Source organism: Dasypus novemcinctus, chromosome 1 (assembly GCF_030445035.2).
Source record: "Dasypus novemcinctus isolate mDasNov1 chromosome 1, mDasNov1.1.hap2, whole genome shotgun sequence".
Lineage (NCBI taxonomy): Eukaryota > Metazoa > Chordata > Mammalia > Cingulata > Dasypodidae > Dasypus > Dasypus novemcinctus.
In genome coordinates this window covers 35,280,597-35,298,782 of record NC_080673.1, presented here as the reverse complement: position 1 = coordinate 35,298,782, position 18,186 = coordinate 35,280,597, and the positions used below count along the sequence as shown (strand labels likewise).

The 18,186-nt window shown below is 36.3% G+C and overlaps 1 protein-coding gene across 1 annotated transcript in view; it reads left to right on the top strand.

Annotated features, from left to right (window-relative positions):
- GLRB (glycine receptor beta) overlaps nt 1-18,186 on the top strand; it is a 157,848-nt gene that overhangs the window by 52,085 nt on the left and 87,577 nt on the right. Inside the window, exons 3-4 of the mRNA XM_058278251.2 lie at nt 263-369; nt 2,863-2,930. Coding sequence (XP_058134234.1) covers nt 263-369; nt 2,863-2,930 — 175 coding nt within the window. The remainder of the gene's footprint in view (nt 1-262; nt 370-2,862; nt 2,931-18,186) is intronic.

Here is an 18,186-nt window from a genome sequence, read left to right as displayed (position 1 = left end):
AATAATGTAACACTATTTTGGACAGTTTTTTTCATGCATTTGGTAAAATTATGTGTTAAAATATTTTTCTGTTTGTTTTTATTTTTATGACAAATACCTTTTAGGCTTCTAACAATATCTGTTACTGTTCAATGAATTGTATTTGGAAAGGCCATATTATATTTGTGGGTTTTTCTCAAATGTGAAGCTTCTCCAGTGAAAATTCCTCATTTCTCTTGTTTACTACTTCTACATACTTATCAGATTTTCTTTTCTCTTATAGCCAGCAGTCGGCAGAGGACCTTGCCCGAGTACCTGCCAATTCCACTAGCAATATCTTGAATAGGCTATTGGTCAGTTATGACCCCAGGATAAGACCAAATTTCAAAGGTTTGTTTTATTTTCCCAAAATATCTTCATTCTTTGTGGTTGTAATTTTGGTGATATTCAAAACAAAAATAAATGGTTAATAAGAATCTAGATTGACATATAACTGTTCTGTGATGTGGTTCAGTTCAGAGTAATTTAATACCAAAAACATTCAAAGGCAAGCAAAATATTAATGCTAAGAATTTTTTTTTAAAGACTTATTTTTTATTTATTTCTCTCCCCTTCCCTGACCCTCCCCCCCAGTTGTCTTCTCTGTGTTCATTCGCTGTGTGTTCTGTGTCTGCCTGTATTCTTGTCAGCAGCCTTGGGAATCTGTGTCTCGTTTTGTTGCATCATCTTGTGTGTCAGCTCTCCGTGTGGGTGGCGCCATTCCTGGGCAGGCTGCACCTTCTTTTGCACTGGGCGGTTCTCCTTATGGGGCGCACTCCTTGCACGTGGGGCTCCCCTATGCGGGGGACACCTCTGTGTGGCACAGCACTCCTTGCGCACATCAGCACTGCCGTGGTCCAGCTCCACATGGATCAAGGAGGCCCGGGGTTTGAACTGCAGACCTCCCATGTGGTCGCCCTATCCATTGGGCCAAATTCGCTTTCCTAAGAATTTTAAATGGTTCCAAGACTGAAAAACAAAAATACAGCCTACAGTGAATTAATAGGCTAATCTCTGTGATGAGTGTTCTCAGTACTGAGTAGTCTCAGCTTCAGTGGCTTAAAATTTAGGCTCTGGATACTGATCTGGCTTTTATTCACTGACACCAAAGTTACAATTTGCAAGAGAATGACAATATTTACTCATTTATAGATAGAGAACAATTGTGATGTGCATTTAGATTCTTGCACTTTGTGCTTGTATTTCACATTGACAAATAATTCCCTTCTATTTTTCTGAATAAAGATGGCCATATGGTATTTAAAAACATGTCAACTTTGTAAATGAAAGGGATCATGCTTTCTACAACAGAGACTTTCTCCTCCAACAAAATATTACCTTTGATCACACCTTTCAAGAACCCAAACCATACTGGCAATAAAATAAAAATCATGAGCAGATTGCATAGACTTTTTTTTGGTGTTCTTGATGAGTTAGGAAAAACTATATGAAAAATGAAAAATCTACTGGCAAAAATCTACTGCATGGTTAAGGACAGTTATTAATATATATCAGATTAACATTTTAAGGCTTCATATTTTTTCCTTTACTGAAATAAAGCTCTGCAGCTGCTTCTAGTCAATTGAAGTTATACAACTATGTTGTAAAAACAGTGGGTTTTGTTCATTAGCAGAACCTATTCAGTTACTTTCAGCAACAGACCTGGTCTGTGTTGTCACATGTCTACTATACATTGATTCACCACCTGTTTTTCATCAGTCAGGGCTATGTGGCTAAAAGGCTAAACTTCACATTTTCCCTTTGTTACTCCAAACAGCAGCCCACAATGAGTAAAAAAAAAAAAAAAAAAAGGAAGGATAAAATAAAGAGAAATTTGCAACATTATACTTTATTTCATACTCCATGGCCTTTCACATTATTTTCCAACATGTCTGGCAAGAACCTTCAAATGACTCTGTCTGATTAACATTACATTTTCACAAATTAAACATTAAAAGAGTGGTTTAATGTTATGTAAATAATAGAATGATAATGTTAAATAAAATTTATTAAGACTGTTCTATAATTGAAGGAAGATTTTGAGATGTGGTTAGAAAACTGCAAAATATTGAACCGTATTTTTGAAATTATGTTTTTAAAGACTAATTTACATTTTCTTAAAAATATAGAAATAAGGGAAGTTGACTTGACTCAATGGATAGGGCATCTGCCTACCACATGGGAGGTCCAAGGTTCAAACCCGGGGCCTCTTGACCCGTGTGGTGAACTGACCCACACGCAGTGCTAATGCGCGCAAGGAGTGCCATGCCATACAGGGGAGCCCCACACGCAAGAATTCTGCCCTGTAAGGAGAGCTGCCCTGCGTGGAAAAAGTGCAGCCTGCCCAGAAGTGGCGCCACACACATGGAGAGCTGGCGCAGCAAGATGACACAACAAAAAAGAAACACAGATTCCTGGTGCTGCTGACAAGAATACAAGCAGACACAGAAAACACAAAGCAGATGGGCACAGAGAGCAGACAACGGGGAGTGGGGTGGGAAGGGGTGGAGGAAGTAAAAAAATAATAATCTTTAAAAATATATAAATATAGAAATAAGTAAATGAATCAGCACAATTTAACATTTTTTCCCCAAAGGTACATATATTTCCCTAAAGTTGTTACAATTTAAGAAATATTTCTAGACAACCTCATTAAATATAACAACTCCTTTTTAACTTGTACTATGTTAGAAAAATAAAAATCAGTGTCAATTGTGAGCTTATGATTTATGTCCTATGTGGATTGAGAAAATATGGAAAATTAGATGCATAAACCATAAAAATATGAAGATTCTAAGGTTTTGTTTTACAACTACTAAATGTATCGTTTATATCTATTCATAGGTATTCCAGTTGATGTAGTAGTCAACATATTTATTAACAGTTTTGGATCCATTCAAGAGACCACAATGGTAAGATTACAATTAGTTTAATATTTTCAAATGTCAAAACATTTAGTAAAGGATAGTGAAAATGACATTAAAACTGAAAAATAGGGGGTAAATCTAAGGAAAAATGCATACTATCTCCCCATGTAAAAATATCCAAATTGCAAAGGTGTTTAATTTGGTGATTTCTGGTGCCTGTGAAATTTTGTAACTCAAGCTTAGTTTTAATGCTGCATTAAAACATCTAAACTTGGAAGAATTAATGTGCTTCCCCACCCCACTGGATGTTACCTGGGAAAATATATGCAATGAAAACTCTTGAGCAATATTTTTTCTAATATATTTATATGTATGAGCATTCAAAAAATGAATTATTCACAGGTTTTCTTTCTTCCAGTTTCCTGTGGAGATTCTTTGTATTATCTATTGTGCTAATTTTGTGATGTGTAGAGCAGAGAATTGTAAGAAAGAAGAAAATTGATTTTCACAAAATAGGCAGTAGAACTCTTCGAAAAGGAAAAAGGGAAAGGCAAGTGAAGAGTGACAGGCAGACCTTGTTTTGAGAGGAACAGAAAAGAGAAGTTTTGGGGATCAGATGCTATCCATGATGAGTTGGACTTTATGTATGAAGATGTCTATAAAGTATCATGAACAGAATTTTCAGAGTGACATGCGAGGTAATTTTCCCTCATGGCTTTTCAAAATACACTCAAATAATTCTCTTTGCTTTTCAGTGTTTTAGAATATAAGATTTGTGCTCTTTTTGGCAAACATATACTGAAATGATAATTCATTGGGGAAAAAGAAGGTCTAGGTTTTTTTAAGATACTTGCATCTTTATTAAGCCATAAGATTTGGATTTTAAGTCTGGTAATAATTGTAGCACAATGTAATCTTTCAGGAAATATCTCAGACTAGAGAAATAATGATTTAAATATTAACTCCTTTATTCCTAGTAGCAACATAGTATGGTGCGACGGTTTGCTCGGTCGGTAGAGGTGGGGTCTGGCTGCGGACGAGGGGTCGGTCCAGCTCTGGACGAGGGGTCGGTCCCGCTTGGGATGAGGGGTCGGTCCCACTTGGGACGAGGGTCGGTCCGGCAGCAGACGAGGGATCGGTCTCACAAGGGGTTGCGCAGTTCGGCTGACGGGGTCACCCGGCGAAGCCGGCGACAAGGGGGTCGCCCGGAGAAGCAGGCGACGAACTGGGGACAAGGGAGGCCAGGCCCTTGTCGGGGGCTCTCAGGACTGGAGGGCGCATGGCAGAAGAACTACCGCGGAGACAAGGTAAACACGCAAGTCCACTTTATTGAGGGAGAGGCAACAGTTTTATAGGGGCTGGGGAAGGCTGATTGGTCGAAGCCACGCCCTGTTCTGATTGGTTGCCGGCGAAAGGTCAGTGGGAGGTACTGGACGGGGGAGGGGTGGTGGTTAGGGATTGGCTGTCGCTGTTGCTGGGGGAAGGGGCAGGGTTTAGGGATTGGTGGCTGCTGTTGCTGGGGTAGAGGGCAGACTTGAGTTTCCCGCCCACGCCTGGCTGTTGCTGCTGTCGGGGGAAGGGAAAAGGGCAGACTGGATTTTTCCGCCCACGCCTGGCTGTTGCTGCTGTCGGGGGAGGGGAAAAGGGCAGACTGGAATTTTCCGCCCTGCGCCTGCGCAGGGAGAAAGAAGAAGAAGGGTGCCGCCCCACAGGCATCGTGTGGCGCCATCCGGGAGGAGGGGCGGCCGCGGAAGCATGGCTGCCGAGAAGGGGAGTCCCGAGGGCACTCTGCACCCATGCCGAGCTCCCTTCAGGGGTGGCTGTGAGTCCGACCAGCCACCCTATTATGGGGGCAGCGGCTTGGCCTGCCGTGGCTGCTCCCCCGCCAGACCAGCAAACCACACTTCAGCCCGAGCGGTGACCGCAGTATGGTATAAAAATCAATTGTATATTGTATTTATGACTACGGTGGTGGTTTGGAGATGTGTACCCCTGAAGAAAACAAACAAACAAACATGTTCTAAAACTTAATTCATTCCTATGTATACGAACCCACTGTAAATAGACCTTTTGATGATGTAATTTCAGTTAAGTTGTTGCCCAGACTGATCAGGTTGCGTCTTAATCTGTTACTAGCGTCTTTTAAAGTAGCATGAACAGGAGCAGAAATTCAGACAGACAGAAAATCACAGTAAGAGCATCCAGGAACTGAAAGTCAGCAAAACTACGAAGAGAAGGGAGAGGCCAGGAGATACTGCTATGTATAGCGCCATGTGACAGAAAAGCTAAGGAATGCCAGCAGCCAGCCCCAGGATGTCTTAGTCTTTGGGGAGAAAGCATCATCTTAATGATGCCTTGATTGGACTTTTCATAGCCTCAAAACCATTAACCAATAAATTCCCATTGTTTAATTTAACTTGTATTTTATTTGCTTGAACAGCCAAGGAAACAAAACAATTATCTTTAAATCCAATTGTGATGGGAATGGTCCTTTACTTATTTTTTAATAGAGGCATACATTTACTTCTCAAGGAATTGATTTTCCTAGCCAGTGTGTGAATTTTTAGAGAATTTATTTAAAGAAAATTTTCGGATAAAGTTCAAAGTTCACTACCAGTGACATTTTAGTTCATCTATGTGACACTGACATACACTAAAGATCACTGGAAGACTCCTCTAAAGATAGGTGCTTTCATTAATTGAAAACATGATTAGTCTCTCTAAGCATTTTACTTTGAAGAATGAGATGTCATTTTTTAAAAGTTGAACATTGAAGGAGATCTAGATGGTCTCTATACTTTTCTCTGTACCCTATTTATCTACATTAGTCTTAATACACCACTATCAGGATATTACTACCACTTTATCTTGCATTCAGGGGCCTCTGTAATCTGATCCTGGAGCATTGGGGGAAACTACGGCAAGGAACTTTTTCCTCATTTGAATAAAGGCTACACGTTTCACAGTCCAGTAGGTACCATTCATGTATCTATTATTTAATAAATTTCCAATCCCTCCAACTATCAGTTATCTAAACTTCTGTGGATCTCACCAGTAGTTCCTTGATTGTATTGAGTTGAAAACACCTAGAGGAAAAGGATGTTTAGTTTGCAAAGGTTGAAGAACTCTTATATAAATTATGTGAAAATTATAATTTCCAAAATTATTTCCTATTTCCTCCTTCATAGACCTTCCACCGTGGCTAGCTGGAGTAATTATTCCTGGGACACGTTCAATCAATTCTCACCAAGGAGTGGAATCTTTGTCCCTGTTGTTTAGCCTGCCCCTGATCTTATATTTTCTAATCAGTCTTTTAAAGCTCCTTTACTCACTTTGTGCCTCTTTTCAATTGAGGTCTTTCTTCCCTATCATAGCTTTGTTACTTCTGATTGTTTCTTTACTATAATTTAACTATTTGATACTTTTATTCTTTAATGAACTATAAACGCCTTCAAGTAAGGAATAATGCATTTTACTTCTTCATTTTCCATAAAATACAGAGAAATAGGCAGGCACTCAATAGAGAACATATACATATATTATTTCTTATATTAGCTAATATTGAGTGAATAAATGAACAAAAAAATTCCAATGTTTGCTTAAACAGAAGGATTGGCAGAGCAAATTTAAACACAGACTAATGTGGAACATTCATTTGGTTAAATAGCATACTGAATAATATTATTATTGTAAAGTGTTAATTTTAGAAAATTTGGAGGGCTTTATCCTGAGGATCCAAATTATTGTATTGACTATTTCTTTTGATTAAATAACCTGGATGAATACCTGTCTGCCCTTCACTTTGTGTCATAACAGACACAACTTAAAATGTTCAGAATCAGAAGCACACACATCAATTAGTCTTAATTATTCTACTTCATTATTATTATTTTTTGCTTTCAGCAATATTTCATACACCTTTATAAAAGAGAATTTGACAGACATTTCTTTTGAGATGATAATATTTTATTGATTTTCTTAGTGTTTTGAAGGCAAATACCCTAAGGCCATGTAGCTTAATAGCTAGGAAAGGCAGAAGCTATTATAGATATATGGACAACATTAAGATGCTTTCTAAGGAAAAAAATGATTTGGGAAAACTTTGTTATTTATTAAAAACAAACACTGGTCAGAAATGATAGTCATGACTAAGAAGAGTAACTGGAAATATATCTATGAATATGAATTACATAATTAAAAAAAAGCCTGAACTGAGAAATTGGGAAAGCACAGAGTATTAGAGTTGTCTAAATATAGGATGTATATTCAGTGTCAACATAATACTGGACAGTGTATGAATTGTGGCATTAAACAGGTCTGTTCTTGAATTCAAGCTCTTTTGTGTACTTTCTGTGTTACACCCTAAAAAGTGAAAAAAATTCTAAAAGAAAACAACTGTATTTTGCCTGACATAGTATCTACTCAGTGATGGTAACTCTTTGGTTGTCATGTATTTGCAGTTTAATGTAACATCTAAAATAGGGACTGTTTCACAAAAGAATCTCTTCCTCAAGTTGCTAAAGAAAATGGGGATTTATTACTAGACCTACTAATTATACAGTTGTGGATTTATTTAATATGAACCCCCTGGAAATTTCCCCTATAGGAATCTGCTGGAAAGGAATTCCTAAAATTTGGAAAGTTTCAGTATTGTTCAATACCTTCCTTCCCAGTTCATACCTCTCTATCTAAACTGGCAGCTGTTTATTCCAGAAAGCAAAATGTAGGGGAATTCTGAGAGGAATGGGGAAAATCCATTCTTTCTATGTAATAAGTTGATTAACAAAAAAGAAACAATCAAGGTTATCAGCATAAAATTGTTGTCAGAAAATTTTAAACCATCCTATTAGAAAAAAAATTCTTCTCACTTATTATTCTTTCTTTCTTTATTATTTATTTTTAATTAGAGAAACTGTAGGTTTATAGAAAAATCATGTAAAAAATACAGTGTGCCCATTTACTCCATTCCCCTATTATTAACACTGCATTGTTGTGGTTCCTTTGTTAGAACTGATGAAAGAATATTAGAATTGTACTATTAACCTTAGTCTATAGTTTATTTAAGGGTGTATTTTTTCCAGTATACCAAGATGTTATTATTAACATCTTGTGTAAGTATAGTACATTGGTTATAATTCATGAAAGAACATTTTTATAATTGTATTATTAACTAGAGCTCATCCTGTACAATAGGATTTACTTTGTTGTATTATCCTATATTTTATTTTTTTAAAGTATATATAATAAACTATTTTAAAAGAGATTTTCGATTACAGAAAAGTTACATTGAAAGTATAAGGGATTCTCCCTTTCACCTCCCACATCTTCCCCAATTAATGACATCTTACAATTTTGTGGTACAGTTGTTAAAATTGATGAATAAATATTGAAGCATTGCTACTAACCATGGTCTATAGTTTACATTATGGTTTAAACTGTGTACTGCACAATTTTGTATGTTTTGACAAAATGGAAATTGGGCGGTACCCATTATTGCAATATCATGTAGAATAATTCCTATGTACCCAAAATGCCCCATGTTACACCTATTCTTCCCTCTCCCTTCCCTCAGAACCTCTGGTGACCACTGTCTTTAAATCAATGTTACAAGTTCTTCCATTTCTAGAATAGTAATGTCTACTTGGGTCCATAGTTGCATTCCCTGCTTATATTTGTTTATTTGTCAATCTTGGGGATTTTGGGATAGTGATGCCACTGTGTTTCTGATTGAGAGGGGGCAGATGGATGGAACTCACTTGCTTGCAGTTGTAGGCACTCTTTGTTTTTTGGAATGGGAGTTGTCCATCATCATCCTTTTGTTAATTGTGCTGGGTGAGTTTGATGATCTGGAGCGTAGATATTGGCCACAACTCCTTTGAGATTCAGAGCTCTAGTGGCAGATGAATAAACTGAAGATTTAAGCCTCTGAGACATATATTTAAAAGATATAGTGCTAATTATAGGCTTAAATAAAATGGTAGACAAATCACATGTAGGGAAATTATAAATGAATCTAACTCTGTTAAATTGGGTTAATATGTTGTCATATCTTCCAAGGAAAGGCCCACTGACAAGGTGCTGATTTTAAGGGATTGTGTGCCCGGCACTGTATTATTCTAGTATTATTCTAGTAAAATGTATGACCCAAAATTTCACCTTATTATTACATTCACCTATATAATTTAGTGCTGTTAATTATACTCACAATGTTGTTCTACCATCAGCACCCTCCATTTCCAAAAATTTACAGTCAATCCAAATAGAAATTCTATACACATTAATCATTAACTCCTCATTCCCTACCCTCAAACAAGCCCCTGGAAACATATATTTGATTCCAATTATATGAGTTTATTTATACTAATTATTTCATATCAGTGAGATCATAAAACATTTGTTCTTTTGTGTCTAGCTTATTTCACTCAACTTGATGTCTACAAGGTTCATCCATATCGCCATCACATGAACCAGAACTTCATTCATGTTTAATGCTGAATAATATTCCATTGTTTGAACATACTACATTTAATTATCCAGCCATCAGTTGATGGACACTTACATTACTTCCATATTTTGGCAATTGTTAATAATGTTGATGTGAACATTAGTGTGCAAATATCTGTTTGAGTTCTTACTACTTTCAGTTCTTTTGGATATATGCCTAGTAAAGGGATTGCCAGCCATATGATTATTCTATACTTAGCTTTCTGAGAAACTGCCAAACTGTCTTCCACAAAGGCTATAACATTATAGATTGTCACTAGCAATGAATGGATATTCCTATTTCTCCACATCTCTCCAACACATAATGTTTTGGTTTCTTAATAGTAGCCATTCTGGTGGGTATAAAATAGTATCTCATTACATTTATCTTGTGGCTCATGATGTTGAAAATCTTTTCATTTGCTTTTTAACCATTTATATATCCTCTTTTGAAATAAATCTATTCAAGTCTTTTGTCCACTTTTACATTTTGTTGTCTTTTTATTGTTGAGTTTTTGGATTTCCTTATATATTCTGGTTATTAAACCATTATCAGATATGTGGTTACCAAATATTTTCTCCCATTGAGCAGGTTGTGTTTTTTTTCCTTAGACGCACAGAAATTTTTCATTTTGATGAGGTCCCACTTACCTGTTTTTTTTGCTTTTTTCCTTGTGCTTTGGGTGAAAAGTCTAAGAAATCATTGCCAAACACAAGAAACTGAAGATGCTTTCCTACAATTTCTTTTAGGATTTTTATAGTTCTGGTTTTTATATTTAGGTCTTTGATACTTAAAAATGGGTTAATTTTTTATATGGTGTGAGATCGGGGTCCTTCTTCATTCTTTTGCATATGGATATTCAGTTACCTCAGCCCCATCTATTGAAGAGACTTTTCTTTCCCAATTAGGTGGCCTTTCATCCTTGTCAAAAATCAATTGGCCATAGATGTAAGGGTCTATTTCTGAACTCTCAGTTTCATTCCATTGGTCTAAATGTCTCTCCTTGTGCCAATACCATACTGTTTTGATCACTGTAGATATTTAATAAGCTTTAAAGTCAGGAAGAGTGAGTCCTCCAACTTCATTCTTCTATTTCAAGTTGGCCCTTACACTTCCAAAGGTCCCTTACACTTCCAAATAAATTTGATAATTTGCTTTTCCATTTCTGCAAATTAAGCTGTTGGAATTTTGACTGGGATTGCTTGGAATCCGTAAACCAATTTGCATAGAATTGACATCTTAATGACATTTAGTCTTCCAATCCATGAGCATGGAATACCCTTCTATTTATTTAGGTCTTCTTTGATTTCTTTTAGCAATGTTTTGTAGTTTACTTAGTGCAGGTCCTTCACATCTTTGATTAAATTTATTCCTAGATATTTTATTCTTTTAATTGCTATTATAAATGGAATTTTGTCCTTGATTTCCTCTCAGAATGCTCATTACTAATAGTGTATAGAAAAACTACAGATTTTTGACTGTTGATCTGATACCCTGCCACTTTGTTGAACTTTTTCATTAGCTCTTGTAACTTTATTGTAGATTTTTTGGACTTTCTAAATATAGGATTATGTAATCTGAAAGTTTGACTTCTTCCTTTCCAATTCTGATACCATCTATTTCTTTTTCTTGCCTAATTTCTCTGGCAAGAACTTCTAGCACATTGTTGAATAACAGTGATGACAGTGAGTATTTTTGTATTTTCTTTCAAGGTCTTAGAACAATAGCTTTCATTCTTTCACCATTGAGTATGATGTTTGTTGTGGGTTTTTCATATATGCCCTTTATCGTATTGAGGAAGTTTCTTTCTATTCCTATTATTTTAAGTGTTTTTTAATCAAGAAAGGATGCTGGATTTTATCAAATGCCTTTTCTTTGTCAATTGAGATATTTATGTGGTTTTTGTTCTCTTTGTTAATGTGGTGTTTTACCTCAATTGTTTTTCTTATGTCGAGTCCCTCTTGCTTACCTGGGATGAAACTCTCTTGTTTTTGGTTTATGATTCTTTTAATGTACTGTTGGATTTGATTTGCTAGTATTTTATTGAGGATTTTTGCATCTGTATTCATAAGAAAAATTGGTTTATAATTTTCTTTCTTGTAGTATCTTCATCTGGCTTTGGTATTAGGGTGAAGTTGGCCTCATAGAATTAATTAGGTAGAATTTCCTTCAACTTTTTGGGAGGTTTGAGTAGGATTGGTATTAATTCTTGGAAAGATTGATAGAATTCATCTGTGAAACTATCTAGTCCTATACTTTCTTTATTGGAGGTTTTTGATGACCAATTCAATCTCTTTACTTGTAACTGGTCTGATGAGATCTTCTATTTTTTCTCAAGTCAGTATAGGTTGTTCAAGAGTTTCTAGGAATTTGTCCATTTAATCCAGTTTGTGTAATTTGTTGGCAAAGAGTTGTGCATAGTATCCTCTTAAGATCCATTTTTACCCTGTGCTCTCATTAGTAATGTGGCCCCTCTCATTTATGATCTATTTGTGTTTTCTCTCTTTCTTTGCCAATTTAATTTTCAATTTTATTGATCTTATCAAAGAACCAACTTTGGTTTTATCTCTCTCTTTTTTATTCTCTATTTCATTTATTTCTGTTCTAATCTTTGTTATTTCTTTCCTTTTGCTTGCTTTGGGTTTAGTGGATGTTCTTTATCTGGTTCTTCCTGATGTGCAGTTAGGTCTTTGATTTTAGTCCTTTCTTCTTTTTTAATGTAAGCATTTTGGGTTAATAATTTCCTACATTGTACTGCCTTCACTACCTTCCAGAACTTTTGATATGTTTTCTCATTGTCATTCATCTTAAGATATTTATTGATATTCCTTGTAATTTCTTCTTGGCCCCACTGATTATTTGAGTATGTTATTTAACTTCTATATTTTTGTGGATTGTTTAGTTCTCTGCCTATTACTGATGTCCAGTTTCTTTCTAGTATAGTCAAAGAAAACATTTTGTTAATTTCAATCTTTTAAAATTCATTTAGATCTGTTTTCTGAACCAACATAGGAACTATCCTGGAGAATGATCTCTCTTTACTTGAGAAAAAGTATATCCTGCTGTGTTTGACATGCACTATTCTATATATGCCTATTAGGTCTAGTAGTTATCGTATTATTCAGGTTCTCTTTCGTTATTGATCTTCTGTATAGATAATGTTCTATCTGTTGATAAGAGTTGTGCATTGAAGTCTCCAACTAATATTATAGGGTCTCTATTTCTCCCTTCAGTTTTGCCATTTTTTGCCTAATGTATTTTGGGGCACCATGATTAGGTGCATAAATATTTATGACTATTATTTCTTCCTGGCGGACTGACACTTTTATTAATATACAGTGTCCTTCTTTGTCTCTTGTAATAGCTTTTGACTTGAAGTCTATTTTGTCTGATGTTTGTATAGTTAACCCAGCTCTTTTTGATTTACTGTTTGCATGGAATGTCTTTTTCCATCCTTTCTCATTCAATCTGTTTGAGTCTTTGGGTCTAAGGTGAATCTTTTATCAACAATTTATAATTGGAGCATATATTTACATCCAATTCACCAATCTGCGTCTTTTCATTGGGGAGTTTAATCCATTAGTATTCAGTGTTATTCCTGTAAAGGCAGTATTTACAAAGCTATTTTATCTTTGGTTTTTATACATCATATCTTTTTTTGTCTCTCTCTTCCTTTATTGCAGAGGTTCTTAACCATGGCTCCAAGGTGTTGATGGAAAGATTTCAGGGGATCTGTGAGCTTGAATTGAAAAAAAAATCAACTTATTATCTTTATTTTCTCTGACCTCCGATAAAACTATCTTCCGCTACATTCTGAAAAGGGGTCTGTGGTTTTCACCTGACTGGCAAAGGGGTCAATGGAACAAAATTGGTTAAGAACCCCTACTTTATTGCAACCTACTTTTCTGTATAGTTGATTTTTTTGTGATGTAACTGACTGATACCGTTCTCATTTTTATTTCTGTATGCTTTTAGAATTATTTTTTTATGGTTACCTACACCTATAACCTACTAATTTGTAAAGATACCAACTTAACGTTACTAGGTTTATTAGCCAAAAGGGTGCTGATGCAAAATACCAGAAATCTGTTGGCTTTTATAAAGGGTATTTATTTCGGGGAGAAGCCCACAGTTACAAGGCCATAAAGCATAAGTTACTTCCCTCACCAAAGTCTGTTGCCATGTGTTGGAGCAAGATGGCTGCTGATGTCTGCCCAGGGTTCAGACTTCCTGGGTTCCTCTCTTTCTGGGGCTTGCCTCTCTCTGGGCTCAGCTGCTCTGCTTTCTCCATAAGGCCAGCTGTAGACTATCAGGCAATGGCTCATCTCTTTTCCTGGGGCCTCTGCCAAATCTAATTGAGCTTTCTTTCTGCTCCTCTGTATGCTTATTTCCCAGGCTCCAGCATCAAAACTCCAACTTCCTTTCACTGTGGTGCAGTTTCTCTGTGAGTCCCTGGCCACCAAGGGGGTAGGGATGCAATGTCCTACTGATGTGGCCCAATCAAAGCCTTAGTCATTATTTAATCAGGTAAAAGTTAAACCTCTGAATCCAATATAATCAAATGTGCCCTGAGAGACAGACCAGTTTAGAAACATAATTCAATATCTATTTTTGGAATTCATAAACAATATCAAACTGCTACATTTACCAACATGTTTTGTGCTCCCATAGCCCTCCTTTCCCACTTTTTTTTGTTGCTTTTGTCCCATGTTACCTCTTTACATTTTGAGTGTCCCTTATCAGAAAAGATGCCATTTTCTTGTTCAATTGTATCCTGACTCTTACAGGAATTAAAGATATTTATATATTGAGGACATAGTACTACTGGGTTTTGCAATCACCCTATTACCATTACGAAGATCTTCATTTCTTCACACTATTCCAAGCCATACTCTCCTGTCTTTTCAACCTACAGAACTTCCTTTAGTAATTCTTGTAGGTCAGTTTTTTTTTTTTCCCAAACTCTCTCAGTTTCTGTTTATTCGTGAGTATTTAAAACTCTCCCTCATTTTTGAAGGACAGTTTTGATGCATAAAGAATTTTTACTTGGTAGTTTTTCTCTTTCAGTTCCCTAAAATACCATACCACTGCCATACCATCCTGTCCTATAGCAGCTCAGTCCCCATCCTCTTTTTTTCTGTGAGGGTATTCTGTCTCTGGTTTTGTCCCTCTTTAAGTATCCCACCCTGGAATCCCAGATGAAGTCAATCCAGAAAGGTCTTTTTTGTTTCTAGTTGGTCTAGAGAACAGGGACTGGACTGAGTATATGCACTCTTCCCAACAGTTCTTCCCCAGCCTCTCTTTCTCTCTTTCTCCCCCTGGGGCCCTTTTGTTTATGGCATTTCTTACCAGCTTGTGTTCTTCCCTGGGTCTCTGTGTACTTGGGCCCCTGTGCCTGAGGTTCTAACTTGCTGCTGTGAGTGGCTCTATAGTCTGCATCCATGGCAGAGGGGACCCGGGCCATGCTGCCCTTATGCCACACCAACCTGGGCGGGGTCAGCTGAGGGGGAGGGGTCCAGACTAGTGAGTCCTGGAGGGAAATCTTCTACCTGAATGTCTTAGTTTGCCAAAGGCTGCCAATGCTAAAATAACAGAAGTGGGTTGGCTTTTATAAAGGGGCTTTATTCGGGGTAAAAGCTTAGTTCCGAGGCTGTAAGTATGTGCAAATCGAGGCATCATTTTGGTTAGAAGTTTTGTAACCAAAGTTTGCCTGTTAACAGATCCTGGAGTACTCTCTTTCACATGGCAGAATCAAAGTGGCAGAGCTCCCTTTCTCTGTGTCTTTTCTTTCTCTCAGTGTGTTCTCAGTTTACGTAAGACCCAGCAAGAGGGCTGAGACCTACGCTGGGTCACACCTCACTGATACAGTCTAACCAAAAGCGTTAAAGCAGTCAGATCTAGTGATCTAATCAGAGGTCCTTTCACTGAATTTAATGCAATCAAAAGGTCCAACACCTACAGGAAAGGATTTATTGAAGAACATAACCTTCTTTGGGATTCACAAAATTCAAATCGTCACTCTGAATTTAGACAGTATTTTTCTTTTTCTTCACTTCAGCATTGGTAGAATCCTTCCATATATATCATCCTTCAGAGTGCTAATCAAGTGGGATTTGTACTTGTATGTTTATTCTGAGGGTAGACTTTTCCAAGGATGTCTTACATTGCTATATTGATGATGTTAATCTCCCTGTTCATGTATTTTTTAAAATTTTTAATAAAGACACTAAATATATGTTAGAAGTAATCTCACATACATTTCTTTACAAACCATAATTGTGTAATAGAGGAAAATTTATAGCTACATAAATGATCCATAAGCCCTTCCACATCTCCGCATGCCTTCAGCTTGTTTTATAATGTCATTTCATAGTTTTATGATTCTTATTTATCTTATCTGCATGCTCATTTGTATTCTGCTACCTTACCTTTTTAAAGGTATTATTAAGACTATAAATGGTGTTTGCTGACATTAATAGTTATATTACCAAAATTGTCAAATAAATGTAATTTGAAGCTGCTAGAATAATCACTTCTAATTTTACCAGGTTAAATGCTACTGCATATGACAACTGACATAAGAGCATTCAAAACAGCGTGAAGAATGATTTGTTAGAGACCAGGTGGCATCTGATCTACAGTTATGGTTATATTTGTTTGCTTTCCATTCAGTTCCTATCTTTGGCTTACCTCAGTGGAATTTTCATAGTAGAAAATATGAACTATTAAACCCATGGATATGATGACTTATTGTAAAAATCTATACACAGGTACTTTGTCTTATCAGAAACACATAAGAGCTCTTTCATGAAAATAAAACCTGTTTATACAATCCATTTTTCTTTTGGTTCAGGCATGTTTTATAATTTTATTGATTTAGTATTATATTACGGTTCATGATTCTGTCAGAATTTCTATGCCTTTAGACTGCATAATTTGTTTGTTTTAATAATAGACTTCAGTTCCTTTTGGGCAATGCGATTATGCCTGGATAAAGAAAATAAATCATATTTGAGACGAGCTTAAAGAGTCTGCTCTAGTTCTTGGAAATGGCTCATCTTTGTTGTCTTAAAAACAATTTTATTATTTATGCTCCCTTCTATCTACACAGTTAGAGCCCTTTCCTTAAAATTTGCCTCAGTTTATTATTAAATTTGTTTGCTTTAGTTAATAAATTTCCAGCAAGGTTTTGTGTATTATAAAATAGTATTAGGCACTGTGACAGTTTGAAATTCTTTTATAAATCCCTGTAAGAGAAAGATTATGCTTTTGAACCAGTCTGTTCCTGTGGCCATGAGACTCTTTAGATTGGACTAAGACAGGAGTGAGTCAGGATCAAGTTGAGTGTCTGCTGTCTTGCTGGGTCTGATATAAACAGAGATACAGAGACACAGGAACAGGGAGCTCTGTTATATTTGATCTGGCCACATGAGAGAAACAACTCTAGATTCTCCCATGCTGCAGAAAGGCAGAGAAGCTCCAAGAGACTGAGAGGAGGCCCTGGAAGAGACAAGCGTTATGCCTCGTTGCCCACAGCTGAGGTCTGGGAGATGGCATATTCTGGAGAGGAAGGTAGAGACCTTAGCACAGATCAGTGACCACATTCACCATGTGGCCGGATGCTAGGATCACCAGTAGCTGCCTTTGGTGAGAAACCAACTCTGACAGTGCCTTGATTTGGACATTTCATGTCCTCAGAACTGTAAGCTTTTACCCCAAATAAAATCCCATTATAAAGCCAACCCATTTCTGGTATATTTTTCATTGACAGCCTTTGGGAAATTAAAACAGGCATATTTGTTCCATTTTTTTTCTAGTATTATTTTACATTTCAGATGCATAAACCTTAAAATAATTATGTATTCATTTCTTCTCCAAATATTAATTTTCAGAGTTTGCATCCTGTTTTATTCTGAATAATACCCACTCACAATAGCTGTCCACTTCCTAACCCCCAGGTGTAAGAGACTTTGTAGATATGATTAAGTGAAGGACCTTGAGTTAGGGAGATTATCTTGGATTATCAGTGTGCACCTAATGCAATCACATGGATCCTGATAAGTGAGAGGCAGGAAGATCAAATCAATAGTAGGAGATTGGAGGGATATGAGGAAGGGGCCATGAGCCAGGGAATCTATGTGGTCTCCAGAAGCTGAAAACATAAGGCTTCTCTCCTGGAGCCTCCACAAAGTACTAACCTTGCTGACATCTTGACTTTGGACTAGTGAGAGTGATTTTTGACTTCTTACCTCTAGAACTGTAAAAAAAATAAACTTGTGCTATGTTATACACTGCGAAGGTTTTGATAATTTGTTAGAGCAGCTGTATGAAAACAGTATTCACCCTGATGCATACTTGTTAATAATTTTTTTCTCCCTCATCCTGCTAGCGGATTATCTGTTTATATTTAACTCTTTCTGTATTTTAGTCTTTTTTACCGAACAAATCAGTTTTTATTGAGTGATTATAAAAAATTTTGCACATTAAAATTAATTATTACCAAGGATGTAATTCAAAAGAGAGTTTACATTTTTTTTGTGGTTAAAAATATACTGTATTTCTTTTTCCTTTGTCAAAGTTACTTTTTTAGTGTATCTGACTGAAACTGAAGAATAATATAATTTATTTTGAGTATTTTCCTCTTTACCTTTTTTTCTCCAGGCTATGTTGTCCAGAAGCACTGGGGACTGAACTTTTCAAGTAAGAGTATTGCATCAGGCAATGCAGTAGTATAAGAAATGTCCAATTTTTATTTTTTTATTTCAATAATTTAACCATTACCAATGGATGTAGGAAAAAGAGTAAATTAATGGTGTG